This window comes from Lycium ferocissimum, chromosome 8 (genome assembly GCF_029784015.1).
Source record: "Lycium ferocissimum isolate CSIRO_LF1 chromosome 8, AGI_CSIRO_Lferr_CH_V1, whole genome shotgun sequence".
Taxonomy (NCBI): Eukaryota; Viridiplantae; Streptophyta; class Magnoliopsida; order Solanales; family Solanaceae; genus Lycium; species Lycium ferocissimum.
This window is the reverse complement of record NC_081349.1, coordinates 44007252-44029394: the sequence shown is the minus strand read 5'-3', so window position 1 is coordinate 44029394 and position 22143 is coordinate 44007252. Positions and strand designations below refer to the sequence as shown.

The 22143-nt window shown below is 33.9% G+C and overlaps 1 protein-coding gene across 2 annotated transcripts; it reads right to left on the bottom strand.

Annotated features, from left to right (window-relative positions):
- Positions 1–686: 686 nt before the first annotated feature.
- Positions 687–14447, bottom strand: LOC132068568 (CAAX prenyl protease 1 homolog). Of its 2 annotated transcripts, XR_009417439.1 has the most exons (15): positions 14310–14447; positions 10307–10454; positions 10121–10205; positions 9936–10031; positions 9609–9674; positions 9380–9478; positions 9039–9152; positions 8800–8910; positions 8097–8159; positions 7084–7176; positions 2828–2941; positions 1716–1787; positions 1557–1622; positions 1181–1377; positions 687–1058 (listed from the first exon to the last, which is right to left on the bottom strand). XR_009417439.1 is itself a non-coding variant. In XM_059462206.1 (14 exons), the coding sequence occupies exons 1-14, from the start codon at positions 14338–14340 to the stop codon at positions 1261–1263; spliced, it is 1275 nt and encodes a 424-aa protein (XP_059318189.1). In that variant the 5' UTR covers positions 14341–14447; the 3' UTR covers positions 687–1260. The 2 variants fall into 2 exon arrangements, 1 of the variants encoding a protein (XP_059318189.1); XM_059462206.1 differs by having other exon boundaries at positions 687–1377.
- Positions 14448–22143: the final 7696 nt, after the last annotated feature.

The following is a 22143-nucleotide window of genomic DNA, read 5'->3' as shown; positions in this document are numbered from 1 at the left end:
TCTCGTCTTTGAACCCCTACTTATTGCAATACCTATGTAGATACAGAAATTACTTACGTACTCTATTCAAACTCAAACCCCTTTATGGTAATGGAAATCTCACAAGATTGTATAGAGTTCGTTATATGGAAGGTTGTTAGTGTACAAATTAATTCTAACACTAAATGAAGGAGGTACAGATGAGACAGCAAATCACATGTGATCCTGATGGGCTCGAACCTTAGGCAATAAAGATAGTTGAAGTACAAATATTTGGTAAAGGGGTCTGCAAGTCTCAAACATAAACTAGGAAGATGATTGAATTGCTTAAAGACTCGGATTGCGCAATATCTGAGCAAATGTTGTGGTTAATGCATTGCTTTGGAAGTCTATGAACAATTTGGCCCACATTACATAACACTCCTACAGAGGAGATTCACAGATTTGAGTAAAATGGGGTGAGGTTTTGTGCCTTGAGGGAGAAAAAAAAAAAGATATAAACACTTGCACGATCAATCTATAAAATAGGAATAGATTGATCACTTAATCCGATATATTGACATGATTGGCTATGCTATGGTACTCTCTTGCCTTGTTTAAGTATACTTTTGGTCTTACTAATAAAATCTTGATGACTTATTTTTGGCATGCCACTAGTAAATCACGACAAAGAACGGATTCGAGGTGGACATTTGTCGTCATGAACATATAGCAAAATAGATGAATTGATTAAAAATAGGCACTCAACAATTCCATCTACTTACATGCTAATTATCTTTAATATCAGAGTGCCCTATTTATCAAATATAACATGCTTCCTGAAAAATCTTTTAAAGAAAACAGCAATCGCTAATTACTTACTAAAAAGAGAAGCACTAGCTGTACCCCTTAATGCAAGGACTATTCACCACCTACAATTGTTTGTTTTCAAGTAAAAGGATGCTCCTTAATATGTATAGCAGTTCTGCAGTCAAAACAATTTGAAAGCTCTACATCTCGAAGGCTCGAATCGCCATCATTTGATTATATAGACCCTAAAGTTCGACCAACTCTAGCAGCAAAATTGAAGCTCCCGAATTCTGTAAATCATACAACCAAAACATAAAGTCATTCCTCCTCGCAGCTCCAGTAACCTTCCTAGTTCAACACTATAATGTGGATGTATATCAACAAAATCATGGCATTGGGAAGTAAATCACACCTATTGTTTTGTATGCTTGCAGTTCCGCGGTGCAGTATAGAACCAACTCTATATTGAACAGTGAAATGCCCACGTATTTTTCAATCTGTCTTCTTATCAGCTTCATCAATTGCAGCCAATCTTTCAACTAAAGGAGGGTGAGAATAATGATAAGCCGAATACCACGGATCTGTGTTCATAGCCGACAAGTTCTCTTCCTGCAAGATGGCGGACAAATTGGTATCACACATCTAGTTATTTGGAAGTATCCTCCAAGATGCAATGATTTGAAAAATAGAAATTACTTATACGGCTTAGAGTTTTGAAGAATTGGTTCAGGGTTTTCAAAATAGGATATCCAGAATGGAGAAGCATTTAGGATAGAAGGAAAACCAACCTGCAGTTTCACGAGACCAGCTCGAAGTGGTGCAGCATAACCAAGCTTCTTAGCAAAAGTGTCAGCCTGGGGATGAAAATAGTGGAGTTCAAGTGAACACAATCAAACATTATACAATAAGTCAAAATCTAAAGATAAATCCATACAACATGACGTTACCTGGAACTCAAAAGCACGGCTTACAAGATTAAGACCAAAACTCACAAGGTGCTGTACAGGTATGACAGTGTGCTGCAACCACATTAAGTTACATTGAACAAATTAATATAAATAAACAGCATATTCTTATATTTCTCAACGCATTTCAAAAGACACAGTGCTGAACTCCAAACTTTTTGTACATGCAAAGATTTTTTGACATAGAATAACCACCCATATAACCTTTGATTGACTATTCACAGGGTATGGCTCTTCAATCACCGTTATTTTATTATTATTGCCTTTGTCCAAAAGATGGAATTTGCTCTCACATAGAAAGACCTTTTCCTTTAACTTTCTCATACTTGTCTCTTCCTTCAGTTCAATCTTGCTAGTTTCAAAAACATCCTGCTTAGAGCAAAAGCTAGATTGATCATTAACTATTATTGTATTAGTTCTTTCGCTAAGCTTCGCCGAGTCATCTTCTTTTGGGGTATCAGTTGGGCCTGCCTTATGCGGGCTAAATGTGAGATAAAAACTAGTGCAGTATATGTAGACCTCAATTACATTAACTACAGATGAACAAAAAAAGCCTAATTACAGATTCATTTGTGAAATGCCGCAATCCTAGTAAGAATTTACCAATCAATCTATCAACTATGCCTCAAAAGCTCAATCATTTGCACAACTATATGAATCATTTATTTAAGGATTTCTAATTCTCACTTGGTTGGTACCACCTATATGGATTTTTTGCATTAACTTCATTTATCCACGGGCTTTCACGTCTTTTGAGATTAAAGCAGAAACATGCAGACTAATCAAAAGAAATGATATCAAGGAACATTTAATACCATTAGTAAGACTATGATAAGAGTAATTCTAAAATCTGGAAAGGAAGACCCTTGAATTAATAAACTATGGACCAGTCAATGTTTTCAAACCTAAATTATAGAAAAGGACAGCCATTTATTTGGATAACATATAGGCTAGTAGGTTTTCTGAATTTGGAAAGTTGGATAACCACATCTCATCCTTCCCAGTAGCCACACTGACCTAACAGATGTTTAATTATAACTTTTTTCTTTTGAAACTAGATTTTTAAGTATAACTTTTCAAGAGCATAGTATTACCTGAAATATGATGAGTCCAATAAGAACTGGTTGGGTATCAAACCCAAAACTCTGAAACAAATCCTTTGAATTCCTAACAAGAGTGTATCCTCCAAACTGCAATAATGTGAGGATCTGCATGGAATAATACTCATGTCAGGCCAAGAAAAATATGATTGTAATGTCAGAATAAAAAATATAATTGTTTCAAAACAAACCAAATGCAGAGGTGTGCTAGTCAGGTAAAAGAAACAAGCAACCAGGTATTCTTGGGCCAACGCTAATATCTTGGATAAAAGAAAAAGGAACCCCACAGGAAGAGGCATGCCAATCAGGCAAGGGAACAAGCAGCAAGTTACTCTTTGGCCAAGTTGAGTACAAGTGCCAAAAACCAGACAAGCGATATCTCGAATACATAATCAACGATGAAGCTACAACATAGTCACTGAATGTTAATGCTAAAAAGTTCATCATAGCAGCATCTCTCTATCCTAATACTGTTACAAAACGAGAACATATCAGGTTTGGTGTAGCTTCGCTGCCATTCTTTTTTTGAGTCTAAGGTAACCATTTGTATTAACTTAACACCTAAAAAATGTTAAGTTAAGAACTTTACAGAATCATACTTACAGCAAAAGTCAGGACACTATTCAAAAGTTAAAACTTATACATTGCCAATTAAATCTACCAATTCTCCTATATCCCCTCATTAATTCTGTTTACACCAAAAAAAGAACAAACTAAGACAATCCATCCTGATTTTCTGAATGGAACTGCTAGTATCCTCAAAATGTCTTGAATTCCTTTCTTTCCAGACTACCCACCATATACAAGCAGGGATGACCTGCCACCAATCTTCATCACTATTTCTTTTCCCCACACTTTTCCAACTGCTTAGAAGTCCCAATGTAGAACCAGGCATTACCCATTCAACACCCAAAATACAACAGAACATGTGCCACAGATTTGTAGTTGTCTTGCCATGCAAAAAAAGATGCTCATTGTTTTCACCTTCCTGCCCACATAATAGACACCTTGAACAAATCTGAAAACCTATTCTTTGTAACCTCTCATGTGTTAAAAAAGCTTTCCTAATCACCAGCCAGACAAAACAAGAAACCTTGAGTTTTTACTCTCCAAATCTCCTTCCATGGCCAGTTCACATTAATTTGACTTCTTTGGTTCAGATGCCAATAGACAGATTTAACTGAAAGAGGCCCTTGATATTCAATTTCCATCTAAGACTGTCTGATCTCTCAATTATACCTCCAGCAGCTGTATCATTGTAGCAACACTCTCAACTTCCCAATCATTAAGTGCTCTCCTAAAATTCAGATTCCACCCTTGCTGGTTCCACATTTCATTAATCGTAGCATTACCTTGAAGACATATTGAATACAGAACAGGATAGGTGACCTTTAAATTATTCTGGCCAATCCAATGATCTTCCCAAAAAACAGTCTTTCTTCCATCACCAACAGAGATCTCCACCTTGTCCCAGAACTCTTGCCATTGATTCCTAATAGTTTTTCAGACACTACTACCATAGGGACTGTCAACCTCCTGTGTAATCCACTGATTCATCATCCCATACTTTTGAGCTATGAGCATTTTCCAGAGAGCCCTGTCCTCTATGTTAAATCTCCAAAGCCACTTCTGTAAAGGACTTTTATTTTGAAGCCCCAAATTCTTTATGCCCAAACCACCTTGTTTCTTGTTAAGCGTCACTACTTCCCAGTTCACCAGATTAGAGATTTTTTTATCCTTGTTTCCTTTCCAGAGAAAGTCTCTTCTCAGCCTGTCAATCTTCTTTTCGACCCCCCTAGGCATTGGGAAGAAAGCCATCATATATGTGGGTAAAGCATCCAGCACCAAATTTATGAGAACCAATCTTCCACCTAAAGATAAGCATTGAGTTTTCCACCTAGCCAATTTTTTATCACACCTTTCAATCACATCATTCCATATGTCATTTGAGATGCTCTGCCCCCAAAGGCATCCCCAGATACTTTGTAGGAAGGGCACCTACCTGACACGCTAGATTAGCTGCCAAAATCTGCATATTATGTACATCATTAACTGGGTATTAAAAAACTCTAGCCCCAGTTGACATGTAAGCCAGAAAAAACTTCAAAGATAGTTAAAATTGCTCTGAGATGTCTAATCTGGTCTACCTCAGCTTCACAGAAAACAAGAGAATCGTCAGCATACAAAAGATGAGAAATTTCCATGCCTCCAACACCATTGATTTGGGAGCCAAAACCTCTGATCCACCCATTTGCCTTAGCTGTTTTGATCATATGATTAAGACCCTCCATAGCTAACAAAAAGAGGAAAGGTGATATTGGATGACCCTGCCTGAGGCCTCTTTGTGACTGGATGAAACCCTGAGGACTACCATTGATCAATATGGAGAATTTTACATTGGTTATGCAAAATTTAATCCAGTTGATCCATTTAACACCGAACCCCATATCTTTAAGAACTTTTAGCAAGTACTCCCAATTAACATGATCATAAGCCTTTTCGAGGTCCAGCTTACAAAGAATCCCGGTTTTTTTTGCTTTGGTTCTGGAATCCACTAGTTCATTCGCCAACAAAACTGCATCCAGAATCTGTCTCCCTTTAAGGAAAGCCATTTGATGAACATCCACCAATTTCCCCATGACTGTCTTCAATCTTTCAGTGATCACCTTGGAGATAATCTTGTAAATTCCTCCTATGAGACTGATAGGTCTAAAATCCTTCAGTTCTTCTGCACCATTCTTTTTAGGAATTAAAGCTATGAAAGTTGCATTAAACGACTTCTCAAAGAGCTCATTCTTATGAAAGTTCTGAATGGTTGACATTATGTCCTCTTTAAGTATTTCCCAACATTCTTTAAAAAAAACCATTTTGAAACCACTTACCCTTAAATTTGATAATCGGTGTAGCCACACCAAACACGGCCGTTTTTCTTAGCCTCAAATTGAACCGCAACACTATCCTCAAACTGAAGAGCCACCCCAAACAAAAAACCATGAACGTGAATGTACTAATGTCATTAAATTCCTCTCATCAACCTAAAAGATGAGACGGGAAAGTCAAACTGACTCGAACCCTCGACCTAAACTTGATCTAGCTCAGTGCAACGAATTGCATTGCTACTTCCTGATAATCTCTTCTATCATTTTCCAATCTAACGAAGTATCACAAAATCATTCAACTTAATTCTCATCCACATTTTCCCAAACAATCATAGTACAGTAACTCATTATTCTATGAAATTAACGAGTAGACCTCACCTCTGCTTCCCCATACGATGACAAGAAGGGATAGCATTAACAACCAAAAAAAAAAATTATGGACCACTTGGGCTTCTCTTCATATTCCTAGGCTTTGATTGACTCTATTATAAATAAAGAAATCAAGGATTGGAATAAGAAAAGAAAAAGATCGGGTGGGAGGAGAAAGAAAAACAATAAAAGTGAGCATTGTGGGCAAAAGAACAAATTGAGAGACTCTGCAACGGGAGAAGTCTGAGGGAGTGAAGATAGAGAGGTGACACGAAGATAGAAAGAGAAGAGATAGAGGAAACAAGAAAAAGGAACGCCCTTCCTCCTGGTTATACCGAGGAGGCAAAAGTGACAATTTGATTGTTATGCACCAGGCAGGTTAAAATCTCCAGATAAATATCCCCTAATAAGATAGGGAAATCAGATAAATTTCTAATATAAGAGAGGTAGATTAGTATTTTAAATTTTGGAAGCATATTAGATATGGAGTTATACCAAGGTGTCTTTAACTTATAGAAAAAGTTATATCAAGGTGATTCACATAGCTTGGATACATCTATCAGATGGGGAGGTTTATCTATTATCTCTAAATAATAGTAATAGTTATAATCATAATTATAATAATATAATAATAATGTTATTATAATAGTAATGATGCTGTTTGCTTACACTAATCACATACTCAACAGATCAAAATTTGACATTGTAAAGATAATAATATGCATGCTATTCTATTTCAAAGGATCAAATTTATCACAGAAGACTTGAGTTTCTGTTTGTAATGCCTTTCCAGAAGCCAACTTTATACCAAAAAATAAAATCTTAAAACTCTATTTGGTTTTTGTCTACCATCATAAATATAATAAGTCAAACTAATCCCGTGATCTCCAAAGAGAACAAACTACATCACGTAAATGGAACGGCAATATCTACTTAATCTGAAAAAGAAAATACTAACAGTTTTGTTCTAAAGGCACAGGCTCCATGAATTAATTCCCATACCTGCACAGCTATGAAGGAATACATTGTGTGATTCAGTTTCCAGTGCCCCAGCTCATGTGCAATAACAGCAACAACCTCCTCATCATTCTTGCACTACATACCACCAGCAAATAAATTAGAGGAAAGAAATCAAGAGGAGAAAATTTGGTTAGTAGCATTGTAGACTACTTAGAGTACTATCTTTTTCATGAGTCTAGCTATAAAGGATACCAGATAAGAGAAGCAGCACCACTATGATTCAGCAAAGCGAACACGTGCTATTCACATACAATCTCTTCAAATAACCAAGATATCATTTTTCTTGAAGTTAGAAAAGAAAAAAATAAAGAGCCTGCATATCTAAGGTAGATATCCAATCAATATAAACACCTACGCTCATTCCTCAAAAAATGCTATATTTTAGGCTGGGCAGTAAATCAGTTAAAGCAATCAACTAGGATAGGATTCGGCTATATGAATCCTCTATACCAAAGAAAAGAACTTCTAGTTCATGCAACAAGATAACAGAAATTGCTTCTTTTTTTTCCCCTTTTTTTTTTACAGAAAAGATGATAGAAATTGTTTCCTACAACAACTCCTTTGTGTAGTGGAATAAAAATTACATACAGCCAGAAAACTTTAACAGCTTTAATTTTTAAACTTTCTATAGGTTTTAACAGCGGCAATTTTTCTCATCCAGGTGGCATAAACTCCTGTCATAACAACCTACGAATAGAAAGAAGACAGTGAAGTAATAGTTTTACCATTACAACTAATTAAGGTCGCATTTGCATGGAAACTCATCATCATATACCTTTCCCATTTCACCAAATCATGACCATGTTAGAATAATCTTTGAAGTACCATGAAAGTCTTTAGGAATCAGTAAATGGAGAACTTCTAACTTAATTAACGAAAATACCCACCCAAAAAATTATTTTGAAAAAAGGATTCATCTGCTAACAAACAATGAACAGGATACAAAATAATAGAAAAGAAAAATAAAGGCAAGGTCAATTTAATAGCTACCACACCTGCTGGATCAGTGTATCGTAGAGGACAATACGCTTGTTCTTGAAGAATCCATACATGTATGCCTAGCAAAATTTTGTAGATACAAGATCAGATCACGGGAGTAAGCGGGGAAATAAAATGTGAGGCATAGGCATCTAGTTAAAAAATAGATTCTAGTAACAAATTCGCACATGGCTTGACTAGTGCGGGTCGAGCCATGGCTTGCCTAATCTTGAGTATCATACTTAGGTTTTTCAACAAGTATGTGCAGGACCTTCTTCACGTATTCTTTTCAACTATAGACCAACCCAAACAGGTTTGCCGTTTCAAATGTCATGCAGATCTTATAATGGCAATCAATAGAAAGGAGGAAATAGTAAGAGAACTAGCCTGTCAAACTACATCAATCAAAATTACAGAGAGATCATAGCACAATCAACTGAAGTATGCGATTGGCTTTCTATATAAAATATCACAGAGAAATAAAAGATTTCCAAACTGGGGAGTCAAGTAACGCTACACCAATCCAAAAAATCAAATTCTCTTCTCAAACTCTATCACACACCTATGACCCCCAACCACTGAAAAAATAGAACGTGACAGGATCTATGTAGAATGTGTGAAATAAAACGAAGCACATGTTCAACTACCACGCAAAGGCCTAATCTTATCAAAGAAACTACCATGAAAAGACCAATAGAATAAAAGAAAAAGAATCCTCACATTGCTATGGCTCGACCTTGTGGATCCATCAACGACAAACAACTTTTTTAGGGGAAATTTGAGTGAGGAGGCCAGATTTTCTATCTTCGACCTAAGTTCTCCCTCTGGAAGCTGCTCAATGAGTGAAACTTTGTAATCAGAATGCAGGAATTTCTTCTCTCTTTTTTTTTTTTTTTTTTTCGGGGGGGGGGGGGAGGCAGGGGATGTTCTGCCTTATCGGTTGTTGATACATTACTTACCGGAGTGAACTTGTTGAAAAGCGGAGCAATCAGAATAGGGTAAAGAGTCATCATAACAAGAGACAGAACGAGCATAAATCCCCACAAGTAAATGGCCAAGTAAGGACCTCCCTTCTGCAAATCAAGAATTAATTTTTATTGTTAGGGGAAAAGAACGTAATATCATCTCTTGCCTCTAAGATGGAAACGTAAGGAACATTCATGGTCAAAGCAATTCGAATACTTATCTGAAACAAATTAACATCTCAAACATAATGAACAAATAAATCATGTTTGAGATCTTGAATTTGATCCATAACCACAAATAATAGGAAGTCCTACAATCCCTAAAACATGAGTACCTGTACTATAGTAATGATGGCAGCAACGATGGGAGGACCAATTACAATTGCCAAAACAATTCCTTTGATCATGTCTCTGAAGAATAACCATACTGTTTGCTGTACAAGAATGATATAACAAGTTCGAAATAAACAGGTTAACAGCCTAAATAAATTGACATATGGAAAATAAGCAAAGAAATGGTGACTCCTTAAACTGGAAGAAAGTGCATTTTGTTCCAAGATATACCTTGTTGAAACCATGGCGGGCCTCAACCACAAAAGTCGAATACAGCGAAAATGGCAAATCAGTTATCTGTCAAGAATAATCAAAATAAGCCTTGCCGCCAAATTTTGAAGATGAGCAAAAGTATAACACTCTAAATGCTATCCAGACTACTTCAACATCTGTGGGATTTTTTTTTATTTAATTCACTTTTATCAGCGCCAAACAAAATCATTGCGACTACGGTCAAATGCACAATTCCAGGAAAACATCAACCATATTATTGCTGGGAGGAGGAGGGAGGAGGGAGGAGGGGGGGGGGGGGAGGCAGATGGAAATGTTCATATGCACCTGTGACCAAACCATAACTCCAGCTAAAAATGCTAGTGTCTGAAATATTTCATTCTCTGCATTGAGACCAAGGTATATCAGAAAATCTCCTGATATCTGCAATCAAAAAAGACACATTAAGTCAACATTCAACAATGAGCAAAGAAGCAGAAAGGCCTTCCCAAGAGAATGGCTCAATCACTCACCTTCCAGAACCAAGGTAATATCCGGAAATATAGGATGGCAGAGTCCATCAATATGGTAACAAACTCGTGGACAAAATGGAAATAACTGAAAATAGTTGGAACACCACAAAAATTAAAAAATGGCCAAACAAGAATAATGCAAGAATTAGAGTTAGATGACATTCCATGCACAAAAGGAAGGCATACCTTTTGTCGAGACTATACGCCTGGGACTTCTTGAATTTTTCCTGACTGATTACTCCCTGCAGAGGTTTTGGAAGTGTTGGCAATTTAAGAGCCACATGTTGTCGTACATCAAGGTAAGTCTCAAATATGTACATTAATATCATGAAACCTGGAAAGCTCAAAAGCACAATTAGAGGCAAATCACAAGATAAACAAAAAGAGAAGATATATTACACCACATAATAAGATAAATGGGAGGGAAGTACATAACAGAATGTGACAGCAAATAGCCAGTTAACTAAAAAGCAATCCGATAGAAGGATCCAATTTATGGAGATGAAGGTCATAAAGGGAATCACAAATCGAAGCCAAGAAGACCTTTTTCACTCATCATTCTGTCCTAAGTCATCTGATCCTCACTAGGTTAGTTTTCAATCATACATAAGAAGACATATCAAACTCCACAAAATTAACAAGAGCAAATTTTCAATTTTTTCTTGCCGACATAAGATGTTTATAGTTGTGCATACATTGTGTATCTGCCTATAATTTTTAATTTTTCTGGATGCAAAATTATATCCGACTTGAGATGAAATGTGAGACATTATAGCCTTAAAGGTCCATGCTCAAGTTGTGAAGCAAAAGAAACAACTAATACATGAAACCATCAAGGTTTCACAACAACATAAATAGATTCTACAACTGCAGCATTTTGGACAATCGACACTCATCAGTTCTCATGTAATTGAAAAAGGAACAGAGGTACAGCATGCAACACAATAAAAGATAGCAATATCTCTTGATATGCTGTCATATGTATTATCATTTTCTTTCGAACATCCGATCTCGAGTACAAGCCACGGATAAAGACTGCCCAGATCGTATGCTAAGGTCCCTAAGCAATCACTTAAGTGGAAAAGGACGTGATCGAGCGATGACAACCAGGAGGTGGGCTTGGAAGCAGAAGTCTTAGGCTGATAAACTGATCGAAGGCAGACCAAGAGCATTACCTACGAGGATTTATTAGGATGGCTGTGGGAATGAGCGCCACAGAATATGCAGCTATTGACTCCCTCTTGACAGATTTTACAGTTGAACGGTCTATCTTCTAATGTTAAAACAAATTACGGGGGATGGGGTTGTATAATCCTGCATAATCTCTAATGTTATCTTCCAGTACAATGCAAGTGCAAGCAAAAGTTCTGGGGGTTAGGTACTTTAGCACTTAGAGTTAACTAAGTACATCATTTACTGAATCAAAAGGTCCAGCAGCCTGTACCATAATTCTTCTTGAAAGGCAAGAGCCAGACACCAAGTATGTTTACATCCTTATTGTACTATATTAGAAGAACGAGTTCGGCACTTAAGCACTTAGAAATAACTTATAAATGTATAAAGGAATGCAGCCTCTATGCATGCATCATTTGTTATCCTTTTTGTACTAAATTATAAAACAAGACAAAGTAACCATCAGCTTGAGATATAACGTGGAGAAACAAGGATTAGCAGCACAAAAAGAGGTGGTAGACAGAGGAAATATAGAACATGAATAGGTGAAAACTCGAATAGGGTACATTAGGATTCTTCTGTATGAATCTTTAAAAGTGAACGAATAGCAATAACTTCAATTAACTTGACAACCAAATCAAGACAGGGATCCAGTATCAATCAACTACAAATTTACAAAGTGAAACACCATTATCTCCTGATTTCGAACAAACTTGACTAATACCCCTAAAAGGCATACAAAATGGAAATAGAATGATCAAGTATCATCACTTGAGACAAATCACAGATTTCTAAAACAATTCAGTGCACAGCTCATTCAAATACTCTCTACTGTTCAATTTTATTGTACGTCCTTGAAAGAATGTTTAGCACCACAGTAGTATGATCCTGAAATTATCAATAGAAAAGCACTAACTAAATAAACTTCCAACTTAACTCCTTATGGAGTCGGATTAATAACTTATTCTTTCCTTTATCAAAAAAAAAATAACTAATTCTTTCACCGATAAATGAAACAGGATTTTATGCAGCCTAACATTACCTAACAATGAAAATTAATGACATCTTACTCAAAACTTTGCGCACCCTTATAATCTATATATTTCTTCCTTTCAATTTTTATCAAATGAAGATATCTTTTACTATCAGATATTTCCCAATTACCAAAGCATGCCTCATAGAGTTCAGTTTTCCTACTTCGAGTGCATTTTCTCCCATATTCAGCAACATTTACATCAATCTACCTATAAAGAATTGTATCTCCGTCTCTATGAATTATACCAAAGCACTACATTTATTGAAGAACTCAAAATAATTGTAGAAGAGTTGGATTCTTTAAAAGTATAGACTACTATAACAGTTGACTAACATGTTGGTCGACCCGCCCCTCAAAACGACAACAACATACCCAGTGTAATCCCACAAGTGGGGTCTGGGGAGGGTGGTGTGTACTCAACCTTACCCCTACCCTGTGATGGTAGAGAGGTCGTTTCCGATAGACCCTTGGCTCAAGTAAAGCATATCAAAATCAAGTATGGAAAGGAAATACAATAATGAAGAGGCAGTGTTGTTAAAGGCGCGGTTAAGCCCTGAAGCGAGGCACAAAACATGTTGAGCACTTCGCCTCGCTTCATGGGCGCTTCATTGTCATTATCAAGGCTCTAAGGCATACTTTTCCTTGCCAATGAGTGCAATCCTGAAGATGTGGCACCAAACAAATGATATTTCACTTTAGCATAAAAAAAAATTCAATTTCTTTGTCCATATATTTGTTTTTCATGCTTATGATTATTAATCATGGACTACACATTTGCGCCTTTTTTCATTAAAGCCCCGCTTTATTTGCACTTAAAGCCCCAAAGGACCTTGTTGCTTTTTTGCGCTTTTCGCTTTTGATAACACTGTGAAGAAGCCATGTTAAAATAAAGGAGGAAAAGAACAATATCAACAACAAATAACATGGCCACCGAAGCAACGGACAGGAGCAAAACAACATGTAATAATAAAATCAAAGACTAAGATAGTATGAGAGCAATACTAATAATAATACCGACCAAGGAAACTAAACAACGCTCGACTACCTACTAACCATCTACCCTAATCCTCGACCTGCACATCCATCTCAACAGCCTCGCCCCTCAAAACAAGGACAGAAATGAATACACCCGCGATAACATATACAAAAGCAAGATACCGAGAAAAACCCTAAAGTGAATTTTTTCTTCGATACAGGCATTCAACACATATTCCAAAAAAATTATTAACAAGTAAACTAAAATTTGGAAATATAAAAGCAAGAAAGAATAGATAAATATTGAATCCCAGCAGTAGCTATTTAAAATTACAGAATGTTGGTTGGTGTAGTTACTAGTTAAGTATTAGTTACTTACTTACATAGGTCACTGTTACATGCAATAAATGGACAAAAATGAATACACGGGCATGCATATAAAGGGTCTAAACTTTTCAGAATAACAATAGTTTCTCAGCAATTAACACGCAAAACCATATATACAAAAATCAAGATACCCAACTTACTTCATCAAAATATAAAATCAAGTTACTAGAAAAAACCCTAAAGTGATTATTTGACTTTGTTAATAGTAAAGTAACCCCTAAAATTTGGAAAAGTAAAAGCAAGAAAGAATAAATAAAGACATATAATTACAAAATGAAAGCTGGTGTTGTTACTATAGTTACTTATTTCATCAAAAAAAAAAAAGATACCCAGAAAAACCCTAGAGTGAATTTTCATTCTATACAGGCATTCAAGACAGATTCCAAAAAGTAGCTATATAAATACAAAATTGTTAACCTAAATCTTGGAAATGTAAAAGCAAGAAAGAATAAATAAAGATTGAACCCCACAACCAGTAGCTATATAATTACAAAATGTAGTTACTACTTATTTACTTACATTAAGCACTACGTGTTACTGTTACAAGTAATAAATATCATTAAGCATAATATTATAATAATATGTAATGGTATAGGAAGAATGAAGTTAAAAGTATACCAACAACGGCTTCCAAGTAGGGAAATGCCATGGATGATGTAATCGTACAGCGAGGGAGAAGAATACACTGACGGTTTTCGTTTTTGGAGATCAATTTAATGGGTTGGTTAGGGGAGTCATCCGACCCGACTCGTGGTTCTCGGGTCGGGTAAATCTAAATGGTGAGGTGTTACATATCTAAATAATGAGGTGTTACATATTTTTTTTGGTAAAAATAAAATATGAATGTTCAAAACACATATTAACTCTCACTACTCTAGAAATAAATGTAAATTATGTATACTATTACTCCCACACCTCATCCATGATCTCAAATGGTTAAACGCATGATCAAGGCAACCCTCACTATATCTCATTATGTACTATTACTCCCAGTTTTATGAAATGGTTAAATGCATGTTCAAGGCAACCCCTCATATATCTCAATACTAGTTTCATGAGGTTCGGACTTAAACTCAAGATATAAAATAAATATTTAATTAGAGAAATATAATTTATTAAATTTCAAATGAGTATATTTTTTATATATAAAAGAAAAATTTTAATTTCACTCCTTTAATATCTTAACTTTCATTTTAATGAAATTATTTACTTCAAATCAGTTGTGGAGTCAGAATTTAAAGTTTATTGGTTTTGAATCTTAACTTTTAAAGTTATTTAGTTCTAAGTTAATAATCTATACATATTTAATTAACCTTTAAGACAAATATAAAATATGAACCACAGCGCTACCGAATTCGATCAAACCCGTAGCTGACACTCTAACTCTGCCCTGCTTCAAACTCATTTTGTGTTTAAAAGATTAATCTTAGTTAACCACACAAGAGATTTTAAATATAATCTGACTTAACTGATAACATTGTATTTATTTTCAACACTATATGGCATCATTTAATAATTTTTAAAATTATTTCAAAATCATTTTAGAAAAAAACTTTGTGAACTCATTACAGTATAAATATAAAATATAAGGAATGCCTATATGTAAGTAAAAGAATTTTTAGAAATTCTCAAATTTCATAATACATATATAAAGCAAAAGAAATGCATACATGTAAAAATCTATAATAAGCAACAAATGAAAAAGGAGAAAACGAGAGAACAACGAGAAGCAAAAATACCTAGCGAAGAAATGATTATTTTTAGGTTAATAGATAAGATCAATCGAACAAAATAACACGAAAAATAAAGTGGAGCGGATGGGGTTCTTCTTCTTAATCGAGGCTCGGGTTCGAACTTTGGTATGAAAAAAAAAATATTGGTAGGAAGCGCCTCCCCCGATTGGGCCCTACGCGAATTCGCATTAGTCGGATTACGTCATATATCAAGCACTAGATAGAAAATTTAAAAAAAAAAAAAAAAAAAAAAAAAAAAAAAAGGTAAATAAGGTAGGAGGTTCGATCGTTTTTGAAAAGTAAACCATAAGAACAAAAAGTAAATTTGACTTTAAAAAATAAGGTCAGGACCTAAAAGTTTTGTGAGAACTACAGATATCTTTGATTGTCCCTTATATATATAATAGTAGTATCCTATAAATAATAACATTGGATATCACATTGTACTCACTTGAACAACACTTAGAAGGATGAATAAAGTTCACTCTTGCTCTCTAGATTTCTTGTCTACTTCCTTATTTCATATTGTTACTTTTTAGCTTGATTTTACAACACGTTATCACCACAAGTCTCAAGCTAATTCAAATCATTTCTTTTCGGGGTGAGGTATGTCTCTACTTATGTAATAAAAAAATAAAAATAAAAAGTATGTCTCTACAGTTTTATCCTAGCCATATCTTAAATCCAAAGGCTATACTGCAAAAACTTGATGTCCCTGCTCGTTCTATCCTTAAGTGATCTTTTTCAATATACTTTTTAGTGTTGTGTATGGTCATCATGTATTGATGTACGTAGCCGTCACTTTGGTTAATTCTGATCACTTTCTCCGTGTTTTTAATTTTATGACTTGACTCTTTTCTAATGTTTATTGACGAAGGATTAACACAACCATGTTCCACTAGTTTAATTTCTTTCTGGTTCTAATATAGTCTCAGTAACATGATTAATGCCATATATTATAACATGCTACTTAGAACGATTATGATGATTTCTTTTCATACAATCATGGTTAGTCCATGTACATATTGCAGTGCTAATAATTTCTCACACAAACAATAGAAATGATTCTATCATAGTATCTAGGGTTATTGTTTATGTGAGGTGGGTTTATGAATACAATTTCAAAATGATATTGAGGTGGGTTGATAAATATGATAAAGACAATGAGTTTATAATGAAAAATTATGAATTACGTATGTATTAATGAAAAATTATGAATTATGTATGTATTATTATAGTTCATTCATTGAAGAGAATGTGACTTGTGATAAGCATCACGAATGCTCATTCATTTTTTAAAGTGAAATGTGTAAAGTTATGGATAAGGACCTGGTGATGTATGTTGATTAAATACCACATTACGGGAGATTTGAGAGAATCAAAGAAATTTTATTTTGAGATCACTGTTTACGTACTTATAGTACATCACATATATTGTGGTATGTCTTATCATGAATTACCGAAGAGTAAAGCAAGAAATAACATCTTGCTTATAAAGGTTTTGGTCATGACCATAATGACAATAATCATTTCCTAAATGAAGATGTTCACTATACGGATGGTGTTACGGAATATTTGGTTTTACCAAATTAATTGGGAACTTGAAAGCATTAAATTGTTACTACATGGAAGAAGAAAATTGTTCATAATATTGGTGATGTAGTAACTCTCAAAAGAAACTTATAAAGTTTCAAAAGACATTGACAAAAAATGAATTATATTGAAACTATAAATTATGGGAAGATTTTATATCTTCATATGACTCCAATAGAAGCGGGTTATAAATATTATGTAAAAGATTATCCGCCTTTTCCGCCTGTTTGAACTAACAAATATAAGAAGGATGATGGAATCACATGTAATAGTTGACATGACCGGTTGGCCATCTCGGTTCAAATGTGATGCCAAAATAATTGAGAATTTACGTGGTTATATATCGAAGAAATAGAAAATTCTTCATGAATTCTCTTGTGTTGCTTGTTCTCATGAAAAATGAATTATTGTACCAGCTAAGGTTGAGATTGTATCTCCTGATTTTTGAAACATATAAAAGGTCATATATATGGGGGCCCAAACACATACCACGTGGATCGTTTTACTGTTATATGATTTTAATAGATGCATCTATGTTATGGTCACATGTGTATTTGGCATCAACTTGCAAATTGATTTCTACAGAGTTGTGTTTCTCAAATTGTTAAATTAAGAGCACAGTTCCAAACTATAAGAATTTATGTGTATATCCAAGTTGGTTTAGCATACATGAATCTTTCGTCTAAGCTTCTCGAGTGAAATAGCTATCATGAGTGAAATGTGAAATAGCCAAATGAGTGAAATAATGTTAAAGGTTCTATTTATTCATATTTAAGTTTCTCAAATATCAAGTGAAAGAGGTACCATGAGTTAAAGTATTTCACTCATGGTACCTCATGACCTCATGAAAGACCTCATGAGTTAAAGTATTTCACTCATGGTACCTCATGATAATGTGTGCGTGTGTCACCAGGATCTAAAAAAATACAATAAACTTTGTTCAACTCCAGATTTTACTGAAACTCCATACACTACGCTTGAGTTTTATTTGTAAAAGTTGAAATTTTAGGTTAAAATCAATTTTTTTGATGCTTTTCTTAACTTATGATATTTTTATGAAAGTATTATTTTCGCATGAGAAAGTTCTAAATTTTGATTAATTTTGAAAATGTGATTTATTTTCAAATAATAGTCATAAAATGACCACTTGTAAATTTCAGTAGATGAAAACAAGAGGCTTACAAAAGTATTACCACATATCATTTACCTTTATGTTTCATTCATTTTGCCTTTTGTTTTTCGCCCATTTTAATCTTTATAGCTTTCGAATAAAATAACTCATCTACAATTGGAGTGGGAATTACCACGGAAGGGATTGGATCCCCTCAAGTAGTAAAAGCCTCTAGTAATGCTCAATGCAGTCATTGATTAACGCCAAGTGTCCACATACACAATTATGATTTAGATTGCAACCCCTTTATCAATAATATATGTAAATATTTCTCCAACGTGAAAAAATAAGAGTAAAAGGTGGAGAAAATGAATAATATAGCTTAATAGCTATAACTAAGTATAAAAAAGAGGGGGGGGGGGGGGGGGGAATTAAATAAGATATGTGTTGCAGGAAGCTGTTCTTCACAATTGTGATTATATTTTCAGCAAAATTACCACAATTTCATAAATTGAGGCTGCAGTACCCAAGCTTTTTTAAACCAAATCTCCATTAGACCATGGCCCATATTCTTTATCTTAGAAGAGTACCTTTTAAATTACAATTTTACTGTAATATAAAGAGGGATAGAGTGAAACAAAAGGAATAATAGAAAGTGGGTGATGAGTAGAGGTGATGGTGGGAATAACATAGAATGGAGAAAGGAAATACAATCTAAACCGTTAATTGTATATGTGTACACGTGTCTTTAATCCATGAATGCATTTTGCATCACTGGAGACTTTGCTACTGGAGGGGATCCAATCCCAATTACCACTCAACCATCATATCTACTAATAAATACTAATTTCAAGTAGCATACGACCTTGATTGGTTTCTAGGATTGACAATATTTAGGTAGTAAAAATTGAGCCTAACAAATTGATTATAAATTTCATTCATAAAATCACATAATAGTTATGGTAAACTTTTCAATTATATAAAATAAATTAAAAAATATATTGAATTGAACCCAATAAACCAATATGTAAAATATATATTTTACATACTAAATTTAGAAAGGGAGAAATGGAGAATTAAGCACTGCTTCAGAGAAGGGAATAAAGTAGCTGAGGGAATGACAAATTGGGGATTAAGATGCAATGACACTAATCGAATCTCTCAATTTCATTTACTTCCTAAGGAGACAAGGGGTGCCCTTAATAAAATGAATTTCCCTTCCTTCAAGTCTAAATGTGTTAAAAGTTCATTTTTTACCAATAAGACATGTGTAGAACTTACACTTTTGATGTACCTAGGGTGGGATATATGATAGGAATCCCCCTCGATGTTTTGAAAGCTTAAGCTGAAATCCTACTTGTGCTATAATTGAAGCATGTTCCAATTAAATAGATACAAGGAGTTTCTACTCATCTGTTTTGTAAATCTCTTTTGATTAATGAAAAGGCATCCACTCATGGAAGTGGCTGAGTTAAATTAAAAAAAAAAAAAATTAAAAATAACAATGCATTAGAAATTTAACTTTGGACCATAAGATAAATTCTAATGGAAATATATAGTTGTAAAAATAATATCAGATAACAATTTTTGCAATTGTTGTTTAAAATATAGCTAGCATTTGCAGAGCAAAAAATAGTCATTGATTAGAAACATCTTAAAGTAGTTGAACAATAGTCACACGAACTTTAGAAAAAAAAAATTCTAAAGTTTGAACTACCGCATAAATATTAAAATACTCTCAAAGAATTTTATTTGTATAAGTTAAGTCTGGAAATTTTATTTGTTTAAGTTTTGAAATCCAAAACACTCGTATAAGTTTCAAATTTCAAGACACAATTCCCGAATTTGACTTTTAGCAATTCAAACTCTAAAAAAGATTCTTTAAGTTCGTGAGACACCGTGAATAATTGTAAGCGTTGAACATACTTGAAGGCACGATTCCGTAAAAATATTTAAGAATATCTAACTTGTTGAATTCACTAATTATAAAAGAGTAAAGAGTGCATCATATTTGATGATTTTTATCAACTTTTATCTATTATTATATATTTTTTTCACTGGTCTTCTGAAAGCCTCATTATTTTCCTCAGCTTAATAATTGCTTACTCGGTTAGAGAAAGAGAAGAAAGAGTGGGTGTCTGACATTTTATTAAGTTGTGATTATATTTTAATTATTATGCTAACTTTGGTTAAGTTAGTTGTCTTAAAAGTGGATAGTCATAGAAATCATTCCAAATGATCACAAGTGACACCTAAACCTACTCTGCTATTATTGAAACTACTATTAATTATTTTTTTACCTTGTGTCAAGCTATATTTCTTTTCCTTTTTGTTCTTTCCACTTTATATCCCCGTGATATTGACTTAAATATGAAGTCTATAATACCAAAAATTGTAGTGACCCAAAATATTAATTTTTGTCAAATTTATGTATTTTTAAGTGCAAATTTTCAGTTAGCAATATTTTAAGATAGAACCATATTTATTTTTGGTCAAGTGTATGTTGAGATTGTATAACCAGCATAATTACAACTTTTTCTCTATAAATCAAAATATAGTTTGAGCATTGTAAGTACTCAAGCTCTTGTAGCAACAATTGCATTCAACAAACATATAGTTTTCTTAATATATATTTTATGGGGGGAGCGGATCTGCTCCAGTTGTTTAGTTCCAGTTTCATCCGGTTATAACTTTATGTATTGATTGTTAATATGACATTGCATAGTTATGTATTAGATTTTATCATGTTCTTGAGTTTGCATTAAAAATTCACATTAGATTGTATAATATTCATTTCAAATTTAATGCACAATCGAATTTAAATAGATGAAAATTTAATAGCATTATTGTTTTTGCTCCCTTTGTGACTAGAAGTCACAACTTTAGGGTAGGAAGTGAAGAATGTTTACCACCTGAACAATTGCATTCAACAAACATATAGTATTCTTAATATATATTTTATGGGGGATTCAACAAACATATAGTATTCTTAATATATATTTTATGGGGGGAGCGGATCCGCTCCAGTTGTTTAGTTCTAGTTTCATCCGGTTATAACTTTATGTATTGATTGTTAATATGACATTGCATAGTTATGTATTAGATTTTATCGTGTTCTTGAGTTTGCATTAAAAATTCACATTAGATTATATAATATTCATTTCAAATTTAATGCACAATCGAATTTAAATAGATGAAAATTTAATAGCATTATTGTTTTTGCTCCCTTTGTGACTAGAAGTCACAACTTTAGGGTAGGAAGTGAAGAGTGTTTACCACCTGAACAATTTACTTATCTAAAAGAAGATTTCTTGCCGAGTACAAAAATGAGGCAGTAGATTGAGAAGAACTAAAAGTTTAGCTACTATTATAACATTATAGTTATTGGTAAACAGATAAATCTATTTCTATTTGAAACGCAAGTTAACAATAAAATAAGAAGCAAATAAAGAAGATCACAATTAGGACAATAACTTTGTATTTTATTACAAATTTCTGGTCAACTATTTGACCAGATCTCTTGAAAATCACTTCTTTTATATCTTTTCCTAAATAGCCTTCACCCAACCACAGCCCAAGGTCTTAAAAAAAAAATACTTCTATAAATAGACTATATAATAGACCTATTATAAATACATTGTATTGTGGATGTCATTTCTACGTCTTGTAAGTTCATGACAACTAAGCAAGTATGCACAATTGCAAGTATCAAGCATACAACTTTCAAAGCTTAGCATACATACATCACTGCAAGCTCCCCCGAAAAGTCTTCAAGTGCTTTAGGCTGCATCAAGCCTTTAACTGCGAGCAAAAGCCTAATTTACAAGTAGATAAGCGAGTGCAGAAATTTCCAAAAAAAAGCTTCGCGCTCCCGAAAAGCAATTTATGCTTTTCTTCTATAAATAGAAAGTTAATTTAATTCATTTGTACTTCAATTTGAGTAGCAATAAAATATCTCTCTACCCCAAACTTATTTGGTTATATGTCTTGGTGTGTTGTACTTTTACTATTATTT

Coding starts and splice junctions, on each gene's coding strand:
- LOC132068568 (XM_059462206.1), bottom strand. CDS start 14,340: ATGGCATTTCCCTACTTGGAAGCCGTTGTTG. Junction 10,455..14,309: donor CTACTTGGAAGCCGTTGTTG/GTATACTTTTAA, acceptor TGAGCTTTCCAG/GTTTCATGATATTAATGTAC. Junction 9,675..9,935: donor GAGTTATGGTTTGGTCACAG/GTGCATATGAAC, acceptor TATTCTTGACAG/ATAACTGATTTGCCATTTTC.